At 40.1% G+C, this 17,850-nt stretch overlaps 1 protein-coding gene across 2 annotated transcripts in view; it reads right to left on the reverse strand.

Annotated features, from left to right (window-relative positions):
* Window positions 1-653: 653 nt before the first annotated feature.
* Window positions 654-17,850, reverse strand: part of rasa3 (RAS p21 protein activator 3) — a 43,018-nt gene continuing 25,821 nt past the window's right edge. The window contains exons 6-24 of one of the 2 annotated variants that reach the window (XM_013271664.3): window positions 14,753-14,833; window positions 14,555-14,627; window positions 12,706-12,779; window positions 12,499-12,603; window positions 12,210-12,366; window positions 11,963-12,111; window positions 11,768-11,882; window positions 11,596-11,670; window positions 11,394-11,517; window positions 10,905-11,011; window positions 10,297-10,374; window positions 10,088-10,165; window positions 9,742-9,815; window positions 5,922-6,028; window positions 4,493-4,608; window positions 4,155-4,363; window positions 3,961-4,064; window positions 3,683-3,866; window positions 654-3,552 (exon numbers count right to left, since the gene is read on the reverse strand). In XM_013271664.3, the coding sequence (XP_013127118.1) occupies window positions 3,477-3,552; window positions 3,683-3,866; window positions 3,961-4,064; window positions 4,155-4,363; window positions 4,493-4,608; window positions 5,922-6,028; window positions 9,742-9,815; window positions 10,088-10,165; window positions 10,297-10,374; window positions 10,905-11,011; window positions 11,394-11,517; window positions 11,596-11,670; window positions 11,768-11,882; window positions 11,963-12,111; window positions 12,210-12,366; window positions 12,499-12,603; window positions 12,706-12,779; window positions 14,555-14,627; window positions 14,753-14,833 (2,086 nt within the window). In that variant the 3' untranslated portion in view covers window positions 654-3,476. The remainder of the gene's footprint in view (window positions 3,553-3,682; window positions 3,867-3,960; window positions 4,065-4,154; window positions 4,364-4,492; window positions 4,609-5,921; window positions 6,029-9,741; window positions 9,816-10,087; window positions 10,166-10,296; window positions 10,375-10,904; window positions 11,012-11,393; window positions 11,518-11,595; window positions 11,671-11,767; window positions 11,883-11,962; window positions 12,112-12,209; window positions 12,367-12,498; window positions 12,604-12,705; window positions 12,780-14,554; window positions 14,628-14,752; window positions 14,834-17,850) is intronic. The other variant, XM_003445774.5, reaches the window with a different exon arrangement.

The following is a 17,850-nucleotide window of genomic DNA, read 5'->3' on the forward strand; positions in this document are numbered from 1 at the left end:
GTGCTCTAGTATCAGGAATAGTAATAATACTTTTAATTATTCTTAAAGTCCAAAATATCATTATACGCCCCCCCCACACACACAGACACGCACACAGATGCCACCACCAAAAAAAGACGAGAAAAAAATGGCGCAAATGTCTGCCCGTTGCTAAGCATCCAAGGAAAGATGGCACTGCTAAACTACTTTTAATGTTTTTTTACTTATTGTATTATTTCACTATATAGTATAGCAGCAGTTATAATAGTAATAATAATCATAATCATCATCGTGTAAACGTCGTTATGTATTTATTTTTTGTCACATTTAATTTGTGTAGATTAGAATATGTAGTAGATTAAAAAAATGTATATTAGGTTTCACATACATTACTTCATTGCCACTTACCTCACTTTATAATTTTATGTGTAACATTTAAATTATTTGTTATGGTATCGTGTGAAAGGTTCCTACTTCGTGTTTAAGGTGGGCCTTTTTTGAGTGTAATGCGCTCTGAGTGCTAATAATAATGATAATAATAACGTCTTTATCAGTATGATGCTACAAGCTTGGCATACTTAGGCAGGGCAATTCTAACAAAACAATATAAATCTGCTAATGTGAGTTTGTACAGTAGACATTACTGATATGTAATAAATGACACAGACACCAGATTTGCATTAATAATTGTTTCATTTGGTTACTCGGGAAAAAAAACACATCACATTTTCACCATTCATTCAATTGTTTTATGTACACAAATAACAGGCTTATTTTAATACTTTTAAAATATTTGTACAAAATACACTGTTCTCCCTTTTATAATATGTGTTTATCTGAAGAGGCATCTGACTGCAAAACATCAGCAGATGCGCATTGTTAATTTGTGATCACTTGACAGGCTTATCGAGGGCTTGTTAATATTATTGCATGCTGAAACACCGTTATTGCATAATTCATTCCTTTTATGGGTATCGGGGTTGGAGGAGTCATACCCACACCAACTTCGCTGGGAATTCTGGGAAGGTTTGAATGAAAGTTATAATAAATATGAGTTTCATAAACCTGAGGAGAGTTAGTAACCTGTAGGGGGAGGAAAACCTGAAAGAGGTTAAACCCAGGCTGCTCTCTTAATATTTTTACTGTTCATAAGACATCTGGGGAGAATAGATTGGCAATATCTTCTTGAAAAGAAACAGTGATTGTATATGAGAGGAAAGAAGGGATACGCTAAGTCAGGCCAAGAGTGAAGTAACAGTGTCTTCAGTATAATTACAGGCAGTGATCTGCCTTTCCTGACCTGTAACACTGTTTGATCAATTGGCAACACAACCCATCACGTCAGTCACATGTGTCCACACTGACAAAAATAAGCACACACCCACATAACAGACACAGACACACACACACCTCATCCAGCTCAGATACACAGCAAAATTTCCGTATGACAAGATAGAAAACAGAGTCAAATTGTTGAGAACCTTCCTTATTTGACCCACCCAAAAAACAAAAACATATAATTGGATTAGTTGTTCAGCTGTTTTACAAACAGTACAGTTGTTTTTTTTTTTAATATATTTATATATATATTTCAAAAATGAACTTTAGAAAAGTGATAACTGGCACTGTTTGGGATCCTGTGACCATGGGGGCGAACACCCGCGAGGCTACATAAGCACATACTTGGATTCGGAAAATACAAAAGTCGTGGTTTGTAGTCGCTTGCAGAGTCTGCTGTCTACACTTCACATGCACTGTCGGAGTGAAAGACAAAAAAATGCGGCCGCCTTTGCGAAAGCGTGGGACAACACAACACAGTTGGCTAGCAACAATAAATCCTGTACCTTCAATAGATCGTGAGGCGCTTCACAGCAGGTAGCTTTTCAGTGGAATGCATATAAATAAGAGTTCAAACGACAAGGTACGGAGGGAGTGGGAGGCTAACTCACAGAAACAAAAGAACCACATTGTTATTAGGTAACCAGCGGGGCAACACAATCAGTCACACTCTATCCATTTCACAATTACAATCTAAGACAGGTTAAAATGTTAGTTTGTGTAATAATTAGAAGTGTATCTGAAAATAAAACATCCCTGTTAATGATCTCATTTGTGATAGCTGGAGGGGGTAGACAGGCTTTTACTTATTTTCCTGCTTACACAGGAGTGAAACAGGCCTCTGAGCTAACGCCAAGCTGTGTGGTCTCAGCCTAGCGCTGGGTGTCGGGGAAAAGTGTCTTTCTGTTTCATTATTAAAGCTGCTTTTCTGACATTAATTATACTTATCCACCATAAATGGACAGTGAGTGATGAAAATTGTGTCTTATGAAATCCATACAGCTGCTCTGCTGTAATTATTAAAGCCAGTTTTGTACTGGACTACACTGTACTCAGAGTTCTCTAATATTCTGTCTCCCTTGTGTTTGTATCAGTATAACGTAGTCCACTAGACTGTACGGCTGTACCTGAAAAAGGACTTGTTCTGCCACATGCACATTTTCTGCATCTAAAGAAACTGGTTTTGAATGATGTAATTTACCCATGATTACAGCATAACCTGTGCGGGCAGGGGGGAAAAAAAATGCCAACCTGGGTACTGGTTTCATTGGGGCATGACGACCAACCAAAACAGATCAAAGCTTAAAAAACAAAACGTGGAAACCTCTTTTGAAAAGGTTTAAAAATGTGGGCTAAAATTGTACGTGGAGAGATTTTTGGTAGCTTAAATGAAGTCGCTTGGGCTGCAAATGGGCCCGATGATCCCTTTTTTCTTTTTTTTTTGTGGCTCTTCCTGAACTTGTATCCCGAAGACGCTGGGGGGAGAGGCTTGAAAGTGAAAGGTACACAGGTATAACATCACCCGCAGAGGGGATAAGCTGCAGTCCTTCCTTCTCGTCTGGAGCTTCGTCCGTCAGACGGCAAATGAAAGGTAACAATTTCAACAACATTTAAAATAACCGCACACAAATCAAAGAGGTAAAAGTCGCTTTCTGAAAAGTGTGCTGTGAGGCTTGTTCGTCCGAAGATTTGGAGGCGATTAAAGTGCGTGCTGGTCACTGTCAGAACTGTCCAGTGAAAACCTTTGTTCTCTCGTCACGTCGCGGAAAGGAGACGGTTCCCTCTTCACTCATATCCCTCCTTTCCTCCACAAGTGCTCCTCTTTTTTCTCCTCCCTCTCTCTTCTAAAAGTGAGGTCTGTTTGTCCAAATGTGGAGCGATGCACTTTGAGAAACTGCAGGTAGGTCCATATACGCGGCTCTTGGAGTTTGGCAATGAGTCGTAAAGTTGTCATTTTCTCAAAACTAGATCAGATCGGGGTGAAAGGTTGCTTTACTTCCACAAGCGTCTTAAGGAAGTTATTTTATTTGCTTATTTTAGACACGGGAAATGCTTTAAAACTCAATACCAGACACAGAGCTCAATTTCGGTGGATTTTTCTGCAGTAGAGAAAAATATGCTGGTTTTGAGCATCACAGAAACCGGATCCAGGGCTGTGGCTAGATGGAGTAGGTGGAGCTCTCAGACTGCTGGCGGATGTAGCACTGGAAACTCTTGTCTCCAATCGGATGCTCCCTGAGGACAAAGAAAAGGGAAAAAAATGTGACTGCAGTGTTCTGAACTAGCGCCTCCACTTTGTTATAGATACAATAAATGCATTCATCTATAACTTAACCTTCGAATACAACACAAGCAGTGGACGTACTGGCTGCCTATCTTTGTCTTCTTGAACTTGTCGCGTTTGTACTTGGTGTGCTGCTGTTCCAGCGTCTGCACGGCTGAAATGATCTGCTTCAGGGTTTTGTAGGTCTCCTGGGGGTCGTCTATGACGAAGGTGGAGTACTCCTCCTGCTCGGGGCCGTCATATACCGACTTACTGCCGCAGGCCTCTGCAGCGGGAAACGGAATGAGAGACGGAAATGTGAAAAAAATACATGTGGGAAGTTTGAAAAGAAAAAAAAAAACATGCGCTTGGCGTCTAACCTTGCATCTTGATCAGTTTGGTCATGTATGTGCTGAACAGGGAGTAAATTCTCTCGGTCTCTCTGTCACCATCTACATCCAGCTGGATGTTTGCCGGGAGGCCGCTGAAAAAAACGAAGCGTGCATGGAATGAGAGAGAGCGGAAACAAAGCACAGGAATGTGAAGCTGTGCAGATGTTAGCAACTTTATGTACCCGGTGCAGGGCGTACACCCGGGAGCCGTGTCTGCTGAGAGCTTGCAGCATAGCCAGTGGCCGTTGAGGTAGGCTGAAGGGTGGTAGGTGCTCAGGCGTTTGCGGTTGCACTGGCTGACTTTGGTCAGGATGTCGATCCAGTCGCGCGCCTCTACGCAGTTGTTGGCCTGGATGTAGAGCGCCCGCTCTGGCTGAATGACCTGGAACATCTGAAGGAGGAGGAGTGTGGGGAGAAAGGAGTGCAAGTTAGTTAAGAAAGTAAACACTTGTAGGAGAGATTTGGGCCCACATGCTCAAACCCTCAAATATTTCACAGGGGCTCACAGGGGGGTCCTTACATTTTTCATTTTGAAAGACTCCTCCTCCAGCCGCTCTACAGCCAGAATGTTCTCTATGGGAATGCTGCAAAGAGCTCCCTCACCTGGTGGGAACAGGAACAACATCAGAGATGGAACTGTTGAGGTAATAACAAACTGGATTGTTATGACTGTCATTGAGATGCGTGGCATTGCGTAAAGCTGTCCCATCCAGCTTCTTTTCTTGTTAGCTCTTTCTGCTTTGTGGCAAATTGTCGTGATTGAAAGTATCACTGGTAAGAAGTTGTACTATTTTCATATGGACTTTTTTTTTAAAAAGTTGTTTTACTCTTATCTTAAGTTTTTAATCAAACAGTTAAAAGAGACAATTGGCTACCATTTCACCGTTTAATTTATTACAGCCATGCAGATGATTTAGATCAGTTTTAACATCAATTATAAGCTTGTGACTTCTCTTTGTGGGATGATATTTCACCTTTCTTCATTATGTAACCATTTAAAAATAAGAAAGAGATCCACATATGTGGAAGGTCTAATACAAAAGATGATATTAGAAAGCACAGCTGGCTTATTCCACATCAGTTCATGAAATGAGTTCAGCCTGCCAGGCCAGGTCAAGATGTTGTCTAGGTAGGATGTTGGTGACATGAGGAAACATCAGTTTGATCAGCTCGCAGAAGATAATTTTAAGCTATATTTCAAAATCTCTATCTCTATCTTCATTGTTTAACTGTGTACAATTTAAAGTCTCAGACCTTTAATGTGCAGCTTTCACATTCACAGTAATTACCTTACTAATGTTTATGTTGAATACTCTGTGTGTTGAATACCAGAATAATAATTTTTTCTGCAGCATTAATCTCTTGCTTTGTTTATAAAAACGTTGCATTTTATTGCTATATTTTTATGGCCTTTATAGACTTAGCATCAGCAGGATGCACTCATAGAGAGTCACATAGGTTTTATACATAACCCTGTACATTTTATACATATCTCCATACAATTTTTCAGTTTTTTCTATACATATTCTGTACATTATTACCTGTATATACGAACTTCAGTTGCTTATGTTTATAGGACCACCTTGTGTCTTCCTTTCATATTTTATTTTCCCTTGCTGTAAGAGCTCTGTAACACCGAAATTTCTCATCCGTGGGATAATAAAGGTTTATTCTATTCTATTCTATTCCATTCTATTCTATTCTATATGGTTTAACAAAGGATGTTGATAACCACCATTGTGATTCTCATTTTTCTTCGTAGTATAGCCCTCTGCTTAAGGAATTTGAAAACTGCTCACGTATGTGTGTTCAGTAACCTAATATCCTCCACATATAATGGATGATAAGTATGCAGATTTTGTCCCATGTCCCCACCCTCCTGATGATTCACAATCAATCAGGTGAGTAATCAACGTTACTGGGATAACGAGCAGATCATGAGAGCGCACCTTTCGTTCTGTGGTAGGTGAATTCGTGGTTGGTGAGACGAAACCATCTCTTCTTGAAGTTTTTCATTCCAAACCGGTTTCTCCCCTGGGCTCTCTTTATCATGAACCTGTACAAAAATGGGAAAGACAAATACGAGATGAGCAATTTTATTTCTCCACGTCGGAAAGTGTGCTACCTAAATGTGTAAGACTTTACGTAAAGCTATTTGTAAATGCTATTTTATTCGCTTAAAAGAGATCGGCTGCAGTCCTCTATTAATCATTCCGGTTACATGCTGGCAGTTATTTGAATTAACTGCTGCTGTACATGTTTTGTTTTTTTAAGTACAGTACAGCACTCATAGATCACGAGCCTATGAGTCAAAAAGGAGATGGGTCAGCAGATTAAAGGTACCAGTGTTTTTGCATATTTTACCCCAGTACCAACAAATTGTGCATAAATCACTGACTAAAACAGGATTCTAGTGATTTATTTCCAGCCTTTCAGATAGCCACTGATTTCTCTCTATTCCATTACATTATAAAAATATACACGCTAGAGCTGAACTGCAAGAAAAATGATGCATGACATCACCAGCATTCATTTTTTAGGAAATAAGCCAATCAATTTCTTAGTTGTTCAAAAGTTATTGTATTTTTTTAAGTTTTGTAAAACTGTGTTTACATATCACTCTCTTTTGCGCCTTATTGCCATCAATATGATGTAAATATCCAATATAATGGATTAGATATCTTCAAGGATGTATTCTCATGTCTATAAACTGACACTCACATTCACTTAAAGGAACCAGTGGTTGCCTGTTGCTTGAAATCACTGTATTAAAATGTTTCTTGTGTTTTGTGAAAGGTCAAAGTTCTGTGAGCCACACACAATTCATTGTTAAAACATGTAAAACCACTGGTATGCTCCTTTTAAGGATCGTAAACAGCAGAAGGTTTTTGTTTTTGCGTTTTAGGGGCCAAAGGTCATGTGAAATACAAAAGCACCACCACTTTCCCACAACACAATTTGAACTCTTTACTACAGAGTGAAGAACATGCTGGTTTCACACCTACTGCAAGCTGTGTTGGAAACTCAGTTGTGTTTAGTTGTGATATGGTCATGGTCTAGAGTAAGGACGTAAAGGGTCAGGATGGGGGCAGATATGTGATCCAAGAAATGTTCACACAGTAGTCCACTGGTTTTTACCGGCCAATGTCTGTCAGGTGGAGTCAAAACCCCTTCGTCATCAACAACTCAAATTTTAAGTCAATGTTTACGATTTACTTGCCATCTTACTCATCATCTTGCCATTTATCAGTCAGCTAATACATTTACCAGTTATTGGTCACTATGTCTAGTAATGAATTTTAGCTGTTCGTTATGTTTAACAAGAAACTGTGTTTACTTATTTGCACTGTTAGCAAATGTTAAAAGTTATATTTAGCTATTTTGACTGTAAATTTATACTTTTAGTTAACAATTTCAACAACTAACCATATTTTTAGTTAATAATAAACTATTTGGTCATAAATTAAGCTAACACCCAATTTAATAGCTGTTCATTATGTTTAGTGACCAATATTATCTTTTTGTTTCATGTTTATCCATACCATTAGCTAACAATTAATTTTTATTGAGCTAATTTTATAGAGTTATTGTAATTGTAAATGCAGTTTTAATGAACACTTTCATCATTTAGAAAGTATTTTAATCAATCATTTCTAGCTTTTTAGTCACAATTTTAGCCATGACTCAATTTAACAGCTATTTAGTTTAGTACCAGTGTTTACCAAAAGCTTTGTTTGTTAATCTGTACCATTAGCTAACAATTGACCTTTAGTTTAACTGTTTAGAATGCTTAACTATAAACTGTGGTAACTTCATATTGTTAGCTTACGTTTAACTTAAACTGAGGCATTTTAACTGTAAAGCCATAGTTTTCGCTAACGATTTTAACTGCTAACCATTTTTTTAAATGAATCATTTCCAACCTTTTAGTCATGATTTTAGCTATGACTCTATTTACTAGCTACTTATTATGTTTAGTGACCAATGTTTGACTAGACGTTGTGCTTGTTTAACCATACAATTAGCTGACAACTAACTTTTATTGAGGTAATTTAACTGTAAATCAAATTTTTAGCTAACAGTTTAAATTGCTAACCACATTTTTAACGAATGGCTTATAACTTTTTAGTCATATTTTAGCTATCACTCCGTTCAACAGCTATTGATTATATTTAGTGACCAATTTCAACAGTTTTTCATGTTTAATCGGAAACTTTGCTTGTTTATCTGTAATGTTAAGTCAGAATCTTACTTAGTTGTAGCTCGCTATTTTAACTGTAAATGCATATGTTTAGCTAATAATTTCAATTACTTAATCTTAATTTCATCATACCCAAAGTTTCATCATTTTATAGCAGTATAGCATTTGCCAATTTATACTTTTTGCAATTATTTTAGCTAGCTATTTCCACTTTTGACAATTAATTTGAATTACTTTTACTATTTTACTATAAACGTTTAACTAAATGAAACATAAAATGTAATTTTTGTTTTGTTTGTGTTTTAACTTTAATAAAATATACCCTCTCGTGACATACTGTACCCTTGGTTAACAATCACAGCAGTAACCCACCCCTGCGGTCACACTAAGCATGTCTGGCATTTGGAGGAACAACAAATTAAGGCCATCAACACTGGTTACACTTCCTAAGTAAGCAGGCTTAAAGGTGTACACTTTACTTTATACCATTACAGCCACTGTATTCCTCAGTTTACTGCCATGTAAATGCAGAACGATTAAAATCCAGAGCAGATAATAAGAGTTTCAGATAGTACAACATGACAGACCGCTTGTATACAGGTCAGATATAAAGTAAAGTGCAGCAGCATCTACCACAGCGCATGATGTTGGTGGGAGTAAAAAAAAATACCCGGCTTGATTTAGGTGGGGACACAGTGCACAAACAGTAGGGGGGTCACAAGGGCAAAGCCTTTATATAGAGAATCTCTTACCTGCCCTTCGTGCCTTTTGACCCCTTCCCATCAACCCTCTTTATAGTGAGTTTTACACTCCTACGCACAGTTGCAGAAACAAAAGAGGGTGGGGATGCTGGTGAGTGAAGTGCTGGCACAACTAATGTCAAATGGAAACTCTGCTACTCTTTAATGCCTCATTAGAAACATCAGAACAGCCAACGTGTCGGTACAAAACAATCTGTTTACTACCTCAGATGGAGCTTTTCTGGAAATGTTTACTTTAAGGAGTCAGGTATGTAAAGGCTGAATCTGCTTAACTGTAACGCAAAGGTCTAGTCTGACAGTCAGATGAGAAAATTGTCAGCAGCCGGTTAGTTTTGCATAAAGACGGGAAACGGGGGGTCAGACTTATCGGCTGCACATCCATGATATGATCTCACGTTCCACCACACCCCAAAGATGGATTGAGATCCGGGGAGCGTGGAGGCCATTTTAATATAGTTTAATACAGTGAACTCAGTGTCATGTTCAAGAAACTAATGATGATTTGAGCTTCATTACATGGTCAAATACAGACAGCAGCCTCCAGCAGTCATCAGAAGATGGTCAGATCAAGGTTTGATGTGTTGTGTGTTTAGAAACGCTCTTCTGCGTGCCTTGATGTTGCCGTTTTATTGGCTCAAATTAGCTCTTGATTAGATATTTGCTTTAATGGACAGTTAAACTGATATACCTAGTAAAATGGCCACTGTGTATATGAATACCTATCTAACAATGAAGAATCTCGGAGGAGAAGTATTGGAGTTGTTTATAGTGTGGGCCATAAAAAGTTGAAGAAAGCAGGCTCCTTACCCCTCTTTGAGCATGATTGGTGTCTCAATGCTCTTTTGATCCCATTTTCCAGACGTGGAGATCAGATCCAAGAACTGTGGAGGTTAAGTGTAAGAGGCCATCAATCAAAACGTTTATTGGTGTGGTAAAAGTCTGGGTCGGGCTTGTGCGCCATCCAAGTTTTTTTTTATATCTGTAAAATGAATGCTTTGACATCCTTTTATTCACCCATTTATTATCTGTTCATCTGTGTTTATTCTACTTGTGACACGCAAGACTAAAAGACTATTTGATCGTGTGTGCGCTAACGGGCAAAAATTCACTGACTGCAAGAAAAGTGAAAGAAAATCAAAGATCAAACACTCACATTCTTCACAGCGTCTGCATATTTCTGCTCGTTGAAGTAGTCGTAAAAAGCAGCCATGTAAGACTCTTTGAAATTGGCCTTGAAGGACACAAAGAAAAGTATGTCAAGAGACAAGAGGTCAGCATTTTTGAACGGTGAAATACAAAGGAAGTCCAGCTCAGAGACAGGAGCGAAAACATAAAAACTGCACGCTGAGCAGAGAAACTCACAGATTTTGACTTGGCAAGACTCCCCAGGGTCTGGATCGTCTTAGATATGAGGGTGAGGGTTCTCGAAGTAGCGGGGTCCTGAGGGCAGGAAAGGGCGATTAAAATGAAATTCTCAACCCGGACCAGAGCACCAAAAATAAAGACTTGGTTAGCTCTGAACAATGAAATAATTGCCAAAAGAAATCTATTTTGTTGTTTATTAAACTTTTATTACATTAAAAAAAGTTTTAATTTGTATAATATTTGCTACATCTGGCTTATAAATATAAATAAATATGGCAAATAATAAATCTGTCAGCACAAATAAAAGTGTAAAGTTCCACAAAAAGTTCTGGTATCTCACTGCAAACTTTTCTGTGTTTTAATTGTTATTGTTTATCTACAACTTAGTTATTTTTGTGTACTATAAAGGCAGTGGTGGAGGTCTTTATCGGTAGAAAAGGCTGTAAAAACTATAAAAAACACAGTTAAAGGTCCAAATCCATGCCTTCCTTCACATTTTCCAAAGCCGTCCAGTGGGTCAGACTGGGGTCTTTTCTGGACCGATTCTGGCCCCCAGGCCTTATTTTTGACACCCCTGCACATAAAGGGCTAACCATCAAACTCACCGGATGGTGCGGTCGTAGATGGAACAGGTTTGGCGAGAGGATGGCTGGAGCGAAAAAACGCAGGAAGATGAAACTGCTCACTGCTGTGTATCGGACATCTTGGTCAACTACAGAGCAGAAAACACAAAGTTTTGATTAGACCTGTTCAGAAAGTCCACAACTTCACAAAAACAGGACTGATGTAGGATATCCACACAAAGAAAACATGTAAAGGCTTCTTCGTTCTGAATGAATGCAGTGCCATGTAATGGCCAACAGGAGGCAGCACAGTATAAGAGACACAGTTCATAATGTGTTACAGATGACCTTAAGGGTTGTAAAGGAGGTTTAAGTGTTTAGCAGAGCATAAAAAGCCTTTCTGTTTCTGAGTGAATAGAAAAAAAGTGTCCTTGGACATCTTGCACATCCTGCTCTTTACAATCCTTTATTTCCTGTTTCATATTAGCAGCTTTTTTCATCTCCCTCTAAGCCATTCATGCTCCTGGTTACCTTGGAAACGAGTGGCAGCAGACTCTCGCAGAGAGAAGAAGATATCACACATGACGGTGGGACAGCGAACACCAGAGGTTGTGATAACGTTGAAGATGCGGTCTACATAGTGACGAAGGTTTTCCTGAGGTGTGAAGGGCAGGAGTCAGAAAACACGCACAGACGCACAAACTAACAGACTTCTTTGGTTTCTCCTTCTTACCCTGTTCGTCTCCAGGTTTTCTGACTCTTTGAGCTTGACGGGGTCGATTTCACAGGGTTTGTGTTCAGTGCAGATCTGCGGCGAGTTAGAAAAGCGTGCGATTATTATTTCACGAGATTTTTCAAATGTAACTCGGGGAAATGAAAAACGTGTTGACATAAAAGTGTCACACCTCATCTATAATTGGCTTGAGCGTGACTTGGAGATAGTGCATTCCTGCCAGCTTCATGGTCTCATCGATGCACTTAGAAGTCAGCGAGTTTCCCCTGAAAATGGTGTTTGGATCCCTGCGAAAAGAACAAAAAAATTGAGGATTTGGAGTGAAAACAAACAAATACTGGTCTAAAAGTTGTAATGAGTCACTCACTGTGTGCGGTTAATTTCTGCATGAGCAATGGCGCTGATGAAAGGCACTATTTTGCCGTAATGAAGAAAGAGACGCACGAGAGGGATGGCGGCTTCTTGCTTCTCTCGACACACCTCCCCGAGAATATGAGCTGTGGACGCTGAAACGGGCTGGACACAGAGGGGGGGTGAGAAACGGCGGTTAGCGGCACGAGTAACAGCACTTGGGTGGGGGGAGGGGTTAGCAGAGCAGGAGCAGGTGCACACACCTCGACATTAGCAGAGTGCAGCAGCAGATCTCTGAGCGGAGTGTAGTGTTCGGAGGGGAAGACGTGGTCCTCGGTGTAAACGATGTTCAGACGCAGAGAGCCGAGCTCATCAACCTTCACAGACTTCCCCCCGTTCTCCCTGGGCTGCAGAAAGTACCTGCACAGGAAAAAAGCGTAGTTTTATAACATCTTTAAAACTAGACTGGATCAAAAACGGACAGTTGTAACATGTAATCCCAAAGTGAGGACTGGGTGCAGGGTGGAATATGTGCCCTGTTTTTTTTCTCACCATGCGTCGTGTACTCCGGCCTGACCCAGGACCCGCAGGGGCACACGCACACCTCCCAGAAACTCATCCCCAAACTTCAGGTTGCTGGCGTTCCACAGGTCCACCCTGAACACAAAGAGCATGGAGCCGATCAAACACCAGAGAGGCTTGACGCCACGCCAAGTTCAGCGCTGATCCCGGCAAAGATAAGACAGCAAACTGACTCACCTCAGCGCCAGTTTGTCAACATCCTCCTCTTCAACGTCAAACTGCCGCTTTGTGTAGCTCAACGGCCGCGTCACCTAGAAATGGAGAGAGTTTCAATTTGTTTACATCTTATTAAAAAAATTATTTTAAATGATTTTGGGTGCAAAAGAGGATCTCACTCACTGGTTTGAGGCAGTAAGAAAAGACATTTTGAAGCAATAAAACAAAAAAATCTGATCACATGACAGAAACATGATGGATGGGCTATGTTAGAGCGAGGGGGGAGGTGCTGCCAGCTGAAAGCATGACAGGCAATGCACAGTTGTGTTCATGTGGTGGTTAGGAATAAATAGGACGTTCTTGTCGGCTAGAAATCAATGGGCCAGATTGTTTGGTTTGTCTGAATCAATCACAGTCTTGTCCTGCTGTCTGCTGGTGCTGCAACGAGGAGGCCACAGCAGACTAAGTTCCTCAGCGAGAAGGAGGAGCAAACAAAAATGTCAGAGTGAGCGAGGGTTAACGGGGCCAGTGTGATAGGGGGTGTATGAAAAATATCTTTACATATAAGCTAATGCAAAGAGAGGGTTGTTTTCCAAAGAGCATTTTTCTAGTTTCTAGTTTGTTCAGATGTAACGTTGCTAACTAAGCTGTGCTGCCATGTTTTTTTCTCTCTAAAAAAAGGTTTTTTCCTCTTGGATCATTGCAGCGCTCTGACCTTGGGGTGAATTTGCTGGGACGTCCACTCTTATAAAGATCGTGGGATTGTGCAAACACAGATATTCCAGAAAGGCAAACAGCTAAAACTTCTGCTTTTAAAGAGGTGATCAAACTTGCTGAGGATCAGTTAATCGAGTGGATTTAATTAACAGCACCTTGATAATACTGTCCGTCTTAATTCCCAGTAGCAAGGTTGTACTTAGTCTTTCACGGGAGTGTACAAAATCCCGTGAAAACTTTCTGTTTCACATGACTTTAGCTTGTTGACGCTAATTACACATTAGCTTGTTAGCATTTGTTTATTAGCCCTGCTTGTTTTGTAAAAGTTACAATGTCTGTTTTAAAAATTTAAAGAGGACCTATTTCTACAATAGTACTCACAGCTAAAAAACAAACAAACAATTATTTATCTTATGCCTCCCCTCAGTTCCTGTCTTTTTAATGCCTCGCTGCCTGAAAGCCAACTTTCTTCTGACTGGCCAACCTCCAGAAGCCTGCTGAGGGGCAATACCCATTACTCGTGGGCTGCATCAAAGAAGCAGAGACAAAACTGTGATGCTAAAAATGGCAATGGGAGCAAACCTGCTCCTAAACTTCCAGCAAACATGCCCGAGTGAGCTAACAGGACATTATGTCAAAAACAGAGTGATAGCAAACACCTGGCATTGCCACACTGCCCCAAAGACTTGGAGTCAATAGCTATGAGGGCTCTATGTGGTTATGCTCTTCATACAGATTACAATTTACGATCTTAGATTCTAAAAATCAATCGTTCAGCTTGTGTTTAATGTATGTGAAGCCTGTGCAAATATCGCTGCTCATTCAGTGGGAGGAACATAGCAGATGACTGAGGTTTGAGGTTTTTGTATCTTAAACTGACAGCACACCTACTCACTAGCCACAAAAAACCTCTAACTTGACACAAAAATGAGGCGCTGTTAACGAATAGTTATCAGTAATTTGGGGATAACCCCTCCCCAAGTAAAACACAACAGTTTACCTCATCAATAACCTCGTTCAAGTGTAATCAGGAGAATAATAACGTCAGTATGTTCAATGGCCTTTCAGAGGAACTGGGACTGTGAATCAGGCCAAATTTTACATGGAATTTGTATTTGTTCTTTTTTTTTTTTTTCATTTCTTGAGAAACTACCTCGAAATAGAAAACCTCCTCAAACTGTGGATTGTTGGTTTTCCTCTTCACCTTGGTCTTCTTGGCTTCTGACCTGAGCGGTGAAGAAAAGCAGATGGAGATAAATCATCCATGTCCATGTTTATTCAAAGCTAAACATGTGATAAAGTTGTGCATGCTGACTTATAAAATCACACTTAATTGTGTAAGATCTCACACCTTGAAGGACCTAGCAAGGACACGGCAGCGTAGGGGTCACATTGGCCGTTGACAATCGGAAGACCTTGGCACTCCAGTACTCTGCAGAAACAGACGAAGTGAACATCAGCGAATGAGCACACACACACACACACACACACACATTAATATGTTGTTCATCCAACTATAACACATCATACTCCTACAAGTTGTGTCACAATAACAGCTGTAAAAACCCAGATGTTCTTTACAATATACTAATTATTTTAAGGTCAGGTGTTCTAATCTCCAATCCTTAATAAAAGAGGAGCTGGCTTAACTGTTTCCTTCATTTAAAAATAGCAGCAAAAGAAAAAAAGACGGTGAAGGATGAAAAGATCGCCAAATACCAATGGTAAAACAAAACCGTCTGAATATACTCCCGGAGGACTCTTAAAGCCCCATTACACTTTACATAATCAGTTAATGATATTACTAGTAATAGAGTCATGAGTACTGTCAAGATCATTGAGAGCTGACACCCAATCTTACAGCCCTGCACAGCCAGTAAGAGTCTCAGACCTCTAGTCAACCCGCCTATAGGATAAGAACAAAAAAGAAGCAATTATCCACACACAGACATAATTGCTATTGCGCACGTAGCATCCGACCACATATGCAAGTTTCTGTGGAAGTAAACAACCAGCGAACAACCCGCACGCAGAAAGCAGATGACTATGCTTTTGTGATTATTTGAGTTTATTCTGGAGGTTCTCAGTATCTTAGTGCTAAAAAAGACTCAATATAGCTCAAAAGTCATTTAAGAATCAATTTTTTTTAGTTTGAAGACATTAAAGAAATTTACCTGAATACCCCTGCATATACTTTTTGAGGTAATCTAGAGTCTCAGGTGACATCTGAAGCCTTTGTGAGCATTTAAGAATGTTTTTCCTGCTGGTCAGGCTAAATACAGTTTAACCCATGATTAATGTCTTTAAATCACTCCTGTGCCTTTCCTAGAGAAAACGTCCATTCAGCTTTACCCACGGACTATTTAACAACAGACAATGTGTCACCACTTCCTGTCATTGTGCAAAGAAAAAAAGAGAGGCCAACACATCTCAGAAATGGGTGCTGACATCTTGGGCTGGTGATGTCATTTGAAACAAGAGTTTTCTCGGCATGCGCGTTCCCTATAAACCTGTTTTGCTCTTAGCTTGGTCTGCACCAGCGCAAAGTGGCGACTTCAGGTCCACCTGTCAAGAAATGTGTGGCTTTACCGGGTTGAAAAAAACCCTTAACGTCTTAAAATAATACAAAATCAATTACATACATGAATAAACTATTCTTTTTTTAATTCGGGGGGGGGGGGGGATCATTGCCATCATTCTGTGTGAACATTTCATTTAAAAAATATAGTTTGAATGCCAGCAGCTGGCACACAGTGACCATCGGGGCATTCTGGGACAAATCCCCCACCGGGCTGTGCTGAGAAACACATGAAAAAAAAAGATGTAAGAAAGTAATTCCCTCTGAGCTGTTTGGCAAGGGCCTGTGCCAGTTTTAAATCCAGCGCCATTCAGCAACTACAGTCAGGACCCAAGCGTCACTTGTGAGAAGTTACAAGAAAATAACGTTAAAACCATCAAAACTGTATCTTCAGGAAAATAGACAAAGATTTCGTTTAAGGGAGAAAAGTAAGTCCATCAGTGAAACCCAAGATTGGTGATTTTTCTAAAAAATGTGACATTTATTTCACCTCTTTCATTATAAATGAACACACTGGATTTTAAACTAGATAATATACAGATTGTTTACACTTTATAGTATAAACACTTATGATCGCCACATTTTATTAAGTTATTGACATCTTGCACATGCTAATTTCTCCCCTGTAGTATAATGTAAGTATACTTTTCATCTTATTTATGTGACATAGACAGTTTATGTGTTACAGAAAGCAAAAAAGTTCCCTTTTAAAGCACTAAGAACTAAAAAATAACCGAACGCTGGTTGAGTACACTGAAAAAAAGGTCACGACGAGGCGGTAAAATGATGTTTCAGGGTGATTCACTGTAATCTATCTATGTCTACGTGTCACCGCTGTCCTCCTACCCCATGACATCATGCTGTAAGGAGATTAGCACCCAAACAGGACACCCAGCGGGACGAATCACTTCCTGTGTGTCACCACCTGTGATGCACCACTAGTCACAACACATGATGAACCACACAGCAAATCACAGAAGCGCTGCCCACAATTGAACAGACACACATGTATGCACACACATGCGCGTGCACACGCAGGTCCCCTAATAAGGAATAAGAAGTGGGCTGGGTTAAGCATCACTAATGCCAGAGCACTTCCTGGCCAGTAAGCTTGTTTATATAACCCCTGTTTGGCCTACAATCCTGGCCCCACGCTACCTCATCACTGCTGCGAGCTCTGGCATGCCAGACAGCGGTGGAGATCCAGACTTTTTTTTTTGGTTGTTTTAGTCCACATTACTCATATTAGGTTAATGTGCTTCACCGCTGCACCCATGCTTCCTGTCAAAAACAATATTACTCAAATAAAAGAGAAACTAATTACATCACAGCCCAGACAAATAGAGTGGATGTGATTATGAGTCAGTGTCTCTGATGGCTACACCACTGCGATATATGAGAGCGGGGACGTTATAAGGCACTTGTTATCTCCTGATGTCCCCCATGGTTTTACACGACCAGCTCCAATCTGTCTGTCAGTGTCTCGAGTCATCAGTTTTCTCAGCATTTTGTTTACCTGTCTGTTTCCAAACAGGGCCCACAAGGAGCCTGCATGAACTCTGATACACTGCCTCAGGGGACTCTGAGTCAGTGATATTTGTGGTTGCAAGCTGAGAGAAAGGAGAAAGAGAAATGGGGAAAAAAAAAATACTGAGGGTGAAAATTATAAACAAGCGAGCACTACAAACCGCTACTCAACCCTAAAGGCTCGAGGCTACATGTAGCACAACATGTAGATATTACTGAGAGGTCAGATTGAGGCAAGGAAGAGGAATGTGCAAAATCCTGCAACATGGGGATAGCTCTGTTTTTGTGAGTGTGAACACCTAATAGACCTTAAATTGCACCCAGTCTTTTTTTAGTATATTTAA

This window comes from Oreochromis niloticus, linkage group LG1 (assembly GCF_001858045.2).
Source record: "Oreochromis niloticus isolate F11D_XX linkage group LG1, O_niloticus_UMD_NMBU, whole genome shotgun sequence".
NCBI lineage: Eukaryota > Metazoa > Chordata > Actinopteri > Cichliformes > Cichlidae > Oreochromis > Oreochromis niloticus.